Source organism: Rana temporaria, chromosome 6 (genome assembly GCF_905171775.1).
Source record: "Rana temporaria chromosome 6, aRanTem1.1, whole genome shotgun sequence".
In the NCBI taxonomy this organism is placed as follows: Eukaryota; Metazoa; Chordata; class Amphibia; order Anura; family Ranidae; genus Rana; species Rana temporaria.
This window is the reverse complement of record NC_053494.1, coordinates 208,870,685-208,881,623: the sequence shown is the minus strand read 5'-3', so window position 1 is coordinate 208,881,623 and position 10,939 is coordinate 208,870,685. Positions and strand designations below refer to the sequence as shown.

Sequence of the window (10,939 nt, the reverse complement as noted above, 5' to 3'; positions counted from 1 at the left end):
GAGCATGCGCAGAATGTTCGGCGCGGGAACGCGCCTAATTTAAATGGTGCCCGCCCCATTTGAATTAGGTTACACCGCCGCAAGTTTACAGGTAAGAGCTTTGTGAATCAGGCACTTACGCTGTAAACCTGCGGCGGTGTAACGTAAATCAGATACCTTACGCCGCGGGGAAGCAACTTAAATATGTCTGAATCTGGCCCACAGTGGGGATCAAATTCCACCAAAAGAAAGTTCTATTTCGGCTGGGGTGAAGACACCACTGGATTCCTCGACAGGAAAGTATCCTAATATTATAAGTCGGCTACAGTATTTGTAGCTGCTGACTTAAAGGGGAGTTCCAGCCATTTGTATGTTTATTAAAAGTCAGCAGCAACAAAAAGTGTTGCTGCTGGCTTTTAATAAACAGGCACTTACCTGCTCCAGCGCTCCAGCGACGCGCCGGCCGGGGCTCCGCTCCTCTCCCCCCCTCCCCGGCCGGCGTCTTCATCTTCAGTGTGGGCACCCGGCCGTGACAGCTTTCGGCTTCACGGCCGGGCACCCACTGCGCATGCGCGAGCGCGAGCGGCACTGCGCATGCGCGAGCGGCGCGGCCCGGCGCCGCGCCGTGTAATTGGCCAGGAGATCGCCTAGGACCTGTGACGTGTCCTAGGCGATCGCCTACAGCAGCCACTTCCTGAAGGCGACTAAGCTTAGTCGCCTACAGGAAGGAGGAAGTGGGACAGGAAGTCCCACTCGTGCTGAATCCCCCACTCCCCCCCCAAAAAAATTACATGCCAAATGTGGCATGTAAGGGGGAGAGGAGTGGATTGAGAGGAAGTTCCAAATTTGGGTGGAACTCCTCTTTAAGTGGAGGTTCACCCAAACAAGTATATAACATTACATTCAGTATACCTCAAACATGTACAGTATGCCTTTTTTTTTGGGGGGGGGGTGTACATAAGGTATCATCGGTATTTTCCGACTGGCTTTTGGGGGACTCGCTCCCGGACGCAAAAATAAAGAGATTCTGGCCATCTATATATAGGACAGGGGTCTCCCAAACTATTTGTGTGAAAAAAAAAAAAAAAAAGATATAAAAATGTAATTTGGGTACAGTGTTGCATGACGGCGCAATTACCAGTAAATTAGAGCAGCGCTAAATAGCAAAAAAAATGGCCGGGTCTTGAAGGGGGTAAAACCTTCCAGAACTCAAGTGGTTAATGTGCGTTCCTGCAACATTTATGTGTGCTCTCCTGCAACGCACCACACTGGAGAGGAGTGAATGGGCTCAGAGATGGGCTCATCGTTATCTTGATCTAACCCGTTTAGCCGGTAGATACTACAAAAAAAAAAAAAAAGTTTCTGTATAGAAAATTCTCCTTTATTGTGGGATTTTTATACATAGGGTCGCAAAACACTTTAATATAAATAGCAATTCATTCAAATCATGACCGATAAAAAAAAGACATTTATAGTACATGTACAGATCACTAACATTCTTCCGTAGAATCATTTCCTTCTATTCAATGGACAGCCTATGCCCCCTGCTGGACACGTGGTGAAGCACACAGCGCTGCTCCGACGGTCAATAGCCACATTGCCACTTCTGTTGCACCATGAAAAGTTCGGGCCGGTCACTTTCTGCAAGTATTTCTGGACAGGAGATGGACCAAGGTGGAGAACCCAGAGAGGAAGCGGAAGAGATCTGTACAGCTGGAAGCAAAAGAGATTAAGCAAATAATATTATGACGACTTATTAGGACTAGTTTACACTTCCTTCAAAACAAGGCTTCAGACACGCTTTGTAAAAACAGAGTTCCACCCAAAAGTGAAACTTCTGCTCATTTGTCTCCTCTCCCCCTTTAGCGCTAAAGCGCCTGAAAAACGCTTCCGGTGTGAAAGGCGTCTTGGTGGTGCTTCAAAGCCTCCGCAGAAGTCTATGACAAAGCTCGCTTGAAGCACCTGCAGCTTTTGAAAGGCTTTAATTCAGCTTTAGCTGTTTTGGAGAAATTGCAGGTGTGAAATATCAACAAACACACACACACACACACACACACACACAGGGCATCTGCCAAGCTTCAACAAAGCTTTAAAAGAGCGTCATTGAAAAATCACCCCGCGTCAACATGGACTCCCCCACCCATTCTGGGTAAAACTATCTCCCCTAGCACCAAAGTCAAAAGTCTCGGAGTCATTTTCGACACCTACATGACAATGGACGCACAAATAGGGTCAGTAGTCAGCGGATCTCACCATCTGCTGCGCCTACTACGCAGACTCACGCCCTTTATCCCGAAAGAGGACATTGCAGTCGTGGTGGGAACAATCATCAATTCCAGACTCGACTACGCAAATGCCCTCCATCTAGGACTCCCCAAATACCAAATCACTCGTCTGCAAGTCGTTCAAAATACGGCCGCGCGACTAGTGACCGGAAAAAAACCATGGGAATCAATCTCACCTTCACTGAGATCCCTTCATTGGTTGCCAGTAAAGGACAGAATCACTTTCAAGGCACTCTGCCTAATGCATAAGTGTATTCAAGGCAACGCCCCCCAATATCTATGCGAAAAAATAAAAGCCCATAACCCCAATCGCATTCTGCGATCCACCAATCAGAACCTCCTCCAGATACCCAAAGCCAGATACAAGTCCAAAGGAGATCGAAGATTTGCAGTCCAAGGACCTCGCCTGTGGAATGCACTACCAACCACCATCCGACTGGAGGAGAACCACTTGGCCTTCAGGAGAAAGATTAAAACCCATCTCTTCTGAGGTCAGGGGGTTCCTTACCCATGAAATGGATACAGCGCCCAGAGGCGATTCAGTTCGCATGTGTTGCGCTTTACAAGTTTCTCTCTCTCTCTCTCACCACTAAAGCATCAAAAACACATTGTAGCACCCTGGCATTTAGGCAGGTTTGCTCCTAAATTTACCTGCCAGCAGTAACTACCTTGGCTAATTGTTAGGGATCAATTGATTTCACTCCAAGTCTGTGATTGCCGCACTTTACTCTTCTGCCGCTAGGTGGCCGGGTACCTCGTGGCATTAGATACGAGAAGGGAAAAGCAGGGACAGATTAGGAGTATCCGATACAATCTTTTTGTATTAGAAGTTTTCAAGAAATAAAAACAGCTGCAATAATCCCACGCAGGGGATAGACAAGGAACATAACATGGCACAGTTGGAAAGTGCACATTAACCACTTAAGGACCCCTTCACGCCGATATACGTCGGCAGAATGGCACATCCATGTACGTACATGTACGTGGCTCTTTAAGCCCAGCCGTGGGGTCGCCGGCACGCTCCCGCGACCCGGTCCGAAGCTCCGTGGCCGTGGGACTCGATCGCCGCTGGAGTCCCGCGATCGGTCCCCGGAGCTGAAGAACGGGGAGAGCTGTGTGTAAACACGGCTTCCCCGTTCTTCACTGTGGCGGCGTCATCGATCGTGTGATCCCTTTTATAGGGGGACACAATCGATGATGTCACACCTACAGCCACACCCCCCTACAGTTGTAAACACACTTGAGGTAACATAACCCCATCAGCGCCCCCTGTGGTTAACTCCCAAACTGCAATTGTCATTTTCACAATTGACAATGCATTTTAAATGCATTTTTTGCTGTGAAAATGACAATGGTCTCAAAAATGTGTCAAAATTGTCCGAAGTGTCCGCCATAATGTCGCAGTCACGAAAAAAAAAAAAAAAAAAACGCTGATCTCCGCCATTAGTAGTAAAAAATTATTTTATAAAAATGCAATACAACTATCCCCTATTTTGTAAACGCTATACATTTTGCGCAAACCAACCGATAAACGCTTATTGCGATTTTTTTTACCAAAAATAGGTAGAATACGTATCGGCCTAAACTGAGGGAAATTTTTTTTTTAGATATTTTTGGGGGATATTTATTATAGCAAAAAGTAAAAAATATAGAATTTTTTTTCAAAATTGTCGCTCTATTTTTGTTTATAGCGCAAAAAATAAAAACCGCAGAGGTGATCAAATACCACCAAAAGAAAGCTCTATTTGTGGGGAAAAAAGGACGCCAATTTTGTTTGGGAGCCACGTCGCACGACCGCGCAATTGTCAGTTAAAGCGACGCAATGCCGAACCGCAAAAACTGACCGGGTCCTTTAGCTGCATTTTGGTCCGGGTCTTAAGTGGTTAAAGGGCACATACAATAGTGGGAAAAAAACAAAGCAGCAATAGCCCTCCGGCCCAGGCCGGGGGTCAACAAAAAGTAACTGAGCATTAATGCTCGGGAGCAAAGAAGAAGGAAAGAGATAAGGAGAGAGAATAGGAGAGGGGAAAAGAGAAAGTAGGGGGAAAAAAGAGAGAGAGGGACCCCGAGGTCGGAAGGGTGGGGGGGGTCAGATAGCAAGGCCTAGGCTAAACGGATGCAGGATGGGAAGAGCATAGGACCACCACGGGCCCCAAACCTTGAGGAACTTGGCATGGGTGTCATGAAGAATACTAGCCATCTTCTCGTTAATCATGAGAGTCGTCAAGATGCTCTTCACCTCCGCAAACGAGACCGTCGGCTTTTTCCAGGCCCTTGCTATTACGCGCTTTACATTGATAAACAAATAAGTGGCCAGCTTCTGCTGATGAGAAAAAGGGCCGGGATCGGGCAGTGAAGTAAGGCCAATTTTGCATCCTTATGTGGGGATATATGGAAGAGGGAGGACAAAAGGCCAAATACCCTTGACCAGAATCCCACCAAGCGGGGGCAGGACCACCAGGTATGAAGTTCGTCTCCACGCTGACCACAACCCCTGAAACATCTGTCACTGCAGGATGGGTTTAATTTAGTGATACGGGATAAGACCCAATACCAACGGAGGAGTACCTTATAGGCTACCTCTAGGGTAGCCGTGTTGAAGGAACATTTCGCAATACTAGACCAGGCCTTGCTCCAATCTGCCAAGTCAATATGGGATAAGGCCCGTTCCCAGTTTAGGACATACGATAGGGAGGCTGGAGTCCCCCCCGAGTTAAGGGAGGAATAAATCAAGGATACTGTGCCCGGCGACCCTGGAGAATGCAGGCACGCGTGCTCGAAGGCCGTTCTCTGGTAAGGAAAAGTGTCATTACGTCAGAGAGGAGATCCAGTGTCGAAGTTGAAGATAATGAAAGAATGCCACTGAGGGAGCATCGTGAGCCTCGCGAATTGAAGCCCAAGAGAGGAAGGTGCGGGCTTCCGAGAAAGTGTCGGACCTGGGAAAATCCATGGGAGATTAGGAGTATCTGAGCCAATGAGCAGGTTTTTCTTGAATCCCTTGGCCTGCTGGGAGGACCTAAATATTTGGGTGGAGTCAGGTGATCTATGTTCTGTGCCACCTGAACGGCTGTCTGGGTGGGCGCGTCTTGTATTGCCTGGGCTGTTAGACCAGAGTCTGGGGCCTATCCCGGGACCATCTGGCTGCTAGGCTGTCTGAGGGCCTAGCCAGAAGCAAGAGAGCAGTGCAGGGTTGGGATTGCGGCTTGCAGTCCAACCAGAACTTATACCCCATGTCGCTTTAGAGGTGCTTCAAAGCCTCCACAGAAGTCTGAGAAAAAGCTTGTTTGAAGCATCACCGAAGCAGTAGGTGCTTTAATGTGTGTTGAAGCCAAAGTAAGTGTAAATGAACCCTAAGGCCCCTTTCACATTGGAGCGGGAGCCACGATGGCGGTAAAGCGCCGCTAACAATAGCGGCGCTATAACGCGGGAATCGTCCGCTAGCGGTGCGGTATTAACCCCCGCTAGCAGCCGATAAAGGGTTAATACCGCCCGCAATGCACCTCTGCAGAGGCGCATTGAGGCCGGTCTTGCCGTGGTTTCCCATTGTTTTAAATGGGAAGGAGCGGTATACACGCCGCTCCTCTCACCGCTCCAAAAGATGCCGCTGACAGGAGATTTTTTTTCTCTCTCGCCAGCGCATCGGCTTTCACATTGAGTAGGCAGTGAATGAGTTTTCCAGGCGGTAAAGCAGCGCTATTTTTTGTGTGAAAGGGGTCTAAGGGCTCATTTACACTTGCGTTGGCTTCAACACACTTTAAAATCGCCTACCGCTTCAACATGCTTTTATGACGCGTTTGTGATGCTTCGGTGAAGCTTTAGCAATGCTCTTTTGAAGCTTGGCAGATGGTGTGTGTGTGTGTGTGTGTCCCCGTCCATATCCCATACCTGCAATTTCTCCAAAACAAAGAGACGCTAAAGCTGAATTAAAGCCTCTCAAAAGCTGCAGGTGCTTCAAACGAGCTTTGTCAGAGTTCTATCAGGGCTTTGAAGCCCCACTAAAGCGACATGGGGTATAAAGTCTGTTAGGTGTCCAATTTGTCCGCTACAATATCGCAGTCCTGCTATAAGTCGCTGATCGCCACCATTACCAGTAAAGAAAAAAAAAAAAATATCCCATAGTTTGTAGACGCTATAACTTTTGCACAAACCAATCAATATATACTTACTAGCTGAATAGCCGGCGTTGCCCGGTCTTCCTATCTTAACCTTTTGGGGAGTAAAATCATAGTAATATAAATATACCCATCTTTTATATAAGGGTGAAGGTAAGGGTTAATTTAACTGTCATATATTTTTATTTGGCATACAAGTAATATGTGTAGCAGGTATTATTGAAATATCTCCAGGCGTACAGAAGTTATGTGGGAACATACATTTCCCATTGATTTTCATGGGACTTTAAACAAAAACCCTGACCCTCACAAATGGGGGTAGTTAAGGGATAAATTAACTATCCTATAGTTTAAGTGGACATATAAGTAACATGTGACCAAGTGTTATCGAAATATCTACAGCCGTTTGGAAGTTATGAAGTAACATGTATTTCCCATAGAGTTGAATGGGACTTTAAAGGAAAACCCCGACCATGGCAAATGGGGGTGGGTAAGAGTTAAACCACCTATCCTATGTTTGTTGCTGACATATAAGTAACATGTGTGCCAAGTTTCATGTTAATATCTTTAGCCGTTTGGACGTGATGCTGGAACATACATACATACATACACACACACACGTTGAGTTTTATATATATTTATATATATATATATATATATATATATATATATATATATATATATATATATATATATATATATATATATATATATATATATATATATATATATATATATATATATATATATATATATATATATATATATATATATATATATATATATATATATATATATATATATATATATATATATATATATATATATATATATATATATATATATATATATATATATATATATATATAAAATAGATAGATATATTGGGGTTTCTTTTACCAAAAATATGTAGCAGAATACATATTGGCCTAAATTGATGAAGAAATTTGTTTAGTTTTTTTACTGGATGTGTTTTATAGCAGAAAGTAAAAAAATAGTTTTTTTACCCCAAAATTGTCATTTTATTAATAACGCAAAAATAAAACCCCAGCAGTGATCAAATACCACAAAAAAGAAAGCCATTTGTGGGTAAAAAAAAAAAAAGTCGTTAATATTATTTGGGTACAGCGTCGCACAACAGCACAATTGTCAGTTAAAGTAGCACAGTGCCGTATGGAAAAAAAATGGCCTGGTCATGAATGGGGGGGTAAATCTTCCGGAGGTCAAGTGGTTAAATATGGCGAAGCCATGCCAGTAGAGGAGTCGGGTGGAAGATGGAGTGCTGAAGAGGCTGTCGGTGGTCTATGAGGGGTCCCCGAAGTCTAGAGAAACTCAATTTCATTGTGGGCCGCATCAGCATTATGGTTGCCCTAAAAAAGGGCCGGTTGCATCTGTAAGATTAGATGTCCAGCGCACCCCCTCCCCATATATTAGAGGTCAAGAGCCCCCCCACCATCAGTAGTGGAGTCCCCCACTCTCCCTTACATCACAGTTAAATAATGCTGCTGCTGGGAAGAAGCTAGATGCATTGCTTGAAAGCAGAAAATAAAGGTCTGGAGGAGGACCAGAGGAGGGCTGGATCTCTCTGGCAGCTGCAGGAGAGGTGCGAGGGCCACATGAAATGGCCTGGAGGGCCGGGTTTGGCCTGCGGGCCTTGCGTTTGACACCTGTGCTCTAGGGGGACCTTTGTCGCCTTTAAGACATAAAGACTGTTGTGCGGACGTGTGGCTCCCTTCCCAAAAAAAATAGTTTTCTTCATTTGTTATTTTCGTTTTTTTTATTTTTTCGTAAATTCAGGAAAAAAAAAAATATATATATATATTTTTTTTTTTCCGTTTTATTCGTTTTTTTTTTTTTTTGCTTTTTTCGTAAATTCTGGAAATTTGAAAATTCTGAAATTCCGAATTTTCGGATTTCCGAAAAAGCAAAAAAACGAATAAAAATAATGAAGCGAAACTGAAAAAAAAAACTAATTTTCGGAAATTCAAAAAAAATTCGGAAATTTCCCATTTTCGAACTTTCGATTTTTGAATGTCACAATTTCGAAATTTCTAATTTTTTAATTTTCGCATTTCTTAAAAATTCAGAATTTCAAAAATTCAGGTTTTTGTCATTTTCGAATTTGTCATTTTCAAAATTTTCGAATTAATTTCGAAAATTCGGAATTTCAAAAATTCGGAATCCGAATTTCCAAAATTTCTCATTCGAAAATGAAAAATTCGAAATTTCGGAATTAACGAATTTCCGAATTTTCGTTAAAAAACGAATTAGAAACTAAACGAATTGCACATGTCTAGAAACAAAATATTGACGCTCTTATTTTCTGTGTAAATATAGATAAATGTTATCAGTGGTAGTTTCAGATTTTGGTTTTCACAATAGGGCACAATATTTATTTTACCTGGCCAGTAAAACCTGTCCACGGGGAAATCCCCAAGGGGCCGACGTCACTTCTTGTGCCGCTTTTTGCCGGGTAAGATGTTGAGCTGTCTGACCTCTCTAATGCAGGAGTCCAAGAGCAGCTCCATCTCAGTAAGTCCCTGGCCGCCATAATCGGAGAGGGCCGTCTGTGCGGCGTGAAGTTCTTCTTCCACTAAGAAACAAAAAAGGAACGAGTTATATCCGTACTGTATGGGGACAGGGACTACCTACAGGTGAAACTATAAGTCACAGCAAGGGATTGGCAGGGCTTGTATCTCATTGGCTGCAGATAGTCAGGATCTACCGATGAGTGTGCAGAGCAGGGCTGTCTTAATGCATGGGCACCTCTGGGCAGTGCCCAGGGGCCCATCATAATCTTGCAATTGTAATACATGCCAATTGTCCCGGATTTGACAGGACAGTCACACTTTTACCAAGTTGTCCCAGGGTGGCCATGTCCCAGGCAGCGTCCCGAAACCTGCAATGTGCCCTCCTGATCCAGTAGTGGGCCCTCCTGACTCCTCCTGTGCTGTGCTCTTGGTATTGATTGGTATGGATTTGTCTTTGATTTATGTTTTCTTAATTTTTACATTGATTTTGTTGACAGTACTAGCAAATATACTGTGGGGCAGATCCACAGAGATCTGCACCCGCGCAGCGTATCAGAGATACGCTACGCTGCCGTACCTTACCTGGCTTTAGTTTGAATCCTTAAAGATTTTGCGCCGTAAGTTACGGCGGCGTAGTCTATCTCTGGCGAAGGAAGAGAAGAAGAAAGAAAAGAAAAGAAAGTACAAAATACCTTTTATATTGTATGTACTGTATGCTATAGGGACAGAAGTTGCAACAGTGCCCCCTGGTGCCTATAAGTTTGTATGCAGTAGAACGAAGCCAAACATTTGGATAGAGTAAGGAATGAATGAATGAATGAATGAATGAATAAATAAGGAAAAAACATAAAAATAAATAAAAAAACAAAGATAAGAAAAGGGAGGGGGAGAAAAGAAAGTGGAAAGGAAAGGGAAAAGAAAGGAGGAAAAAAAAAAAAAGAAGGATAAGAAAGAGGAAAAAAAAAAAAAGGATAAGAAAGAGGGGGAAAAAAAAAAGGATAAGAAAGAGGGGAAAAAAAAAAAGGATAAGAAAGAGGGGAAAAAAAAGGATAAGAAAAAGAGGGAAAAAAAAAAAAAAAAGGATAAGAAAGAGGGAAAAAAAAGGATAAGAAAGAGGGGAAAAAAAAAGGATAAGAAAGAGGGGGAAAAAAAAGGATAAGAAAGAGGGGAAAAAAAAGGATAAGAAAAAGAGGGGGAAAAAAAAAAAGGATAAGAAAGAGGGGAAAAAAAAAGGATAAGAAAGAGGGGAAAAAAAAGGATAAGAAAAAGAGGGGGAAAAAAAAAAAGGATAAGAAAGAGGGGGAAAAAAAAAAGGATAAGAAAGAGGGGAAAAAAAAGGATAAGAAAAAGAGGGGGAAAAAAAAAGGATAAGAAAGAGGGAAAAAAAAGGATAAGAAAGAGGGGGAAAAAAAGGATAAGAAAGAGGGAAAAAAAAGGATAAGAAAGAGGGAAAAAAAAGGATAAGAAAGAGGGGAAAAAAAGGATAAGAAAGAGGGAAAAAAAAAAGGATAAGAAAGAGGGGGAAAAAAAAGGATAAGAAAGAGGGGAAAAAAAGGATAAGAAAGAGGGAAAAAAAAAGGACAAGAAAAAGAGGGGGAAAAAAAAAAGGATAAGAAAAAGAGGGGGAAAAAAAAAAGGATAAGAAAGAGGGAAAAAGGATAAGAAAGAGGGAAAAAGGATAAGAAAGAGGGAAAAAGGATAAGAAAGAGGGAAAAAGGATAAGAAAGAGGGAAAAAAAAGGATAAGAAAGAGGGAAAAAAAAGGATAAGAAAGAGGGAAAAAAAAGGATAAGAAAAAGAGGGGGAAAAAAAAAGTATAAGAAAGAGGGGAAAAAAAAGGATAAGAAAAAGAGGGGGAAAAAAAAAGTATAAGAAAGAGGGGAAAAAAAAGGATAAGAAAAAGAGGGGGAAAAAAAAAGTATAAGAAAGAGGGGAAAAAAAAGGATAAGAAAAAGAGGAAAAAAAAGGATAAGAAAGAGGGGAAAAAAAAGGATAAGAAAAAGAGGAAAAAAAAGGATAAGAAAAAGAGGGGG

At 42.7% G+C, this 10,939-nt stretch overlaps 1 protein-coding gene across 2 annotated transcripts in view; it reads right to left on the bottom strand.

Annotated features, from left to right (window-relative positions):
- Positions 1 to 1,338: 1,338 nt before the first annotated feature.
- LOC120944228 (myosin heavy chain, cardiac muscle isoform-like) overlaps positions 1,339 to 10,939 on the bottom strand; it is a 33,347-nt gene continuing 23,746 nt past the window's right edge. Inside the window, exons 6-7 of one of the 2 annotated variants that reach the window (XR_005750377.1) lie at positions 8,770 to 8,969; positions 1,339 to 1,694 (exon numbers count right to left, since the gene is read on the bottom strand). Coding sequence is in view for 1 of the 2 variants with exons in the window: in XM_040358196.1 (XP_040214130.1) it covers positions 8,824 to 8,969 (146 nt within the window). In the remaining variant the exon portion in view is untranslated. The remainder of the gene's footprint in view (positions 1,695 to 8,769; positions 8,970 to 10,939) is intronic. The other variant, XM_040358196.1, reaches the window with a different exon arrangement.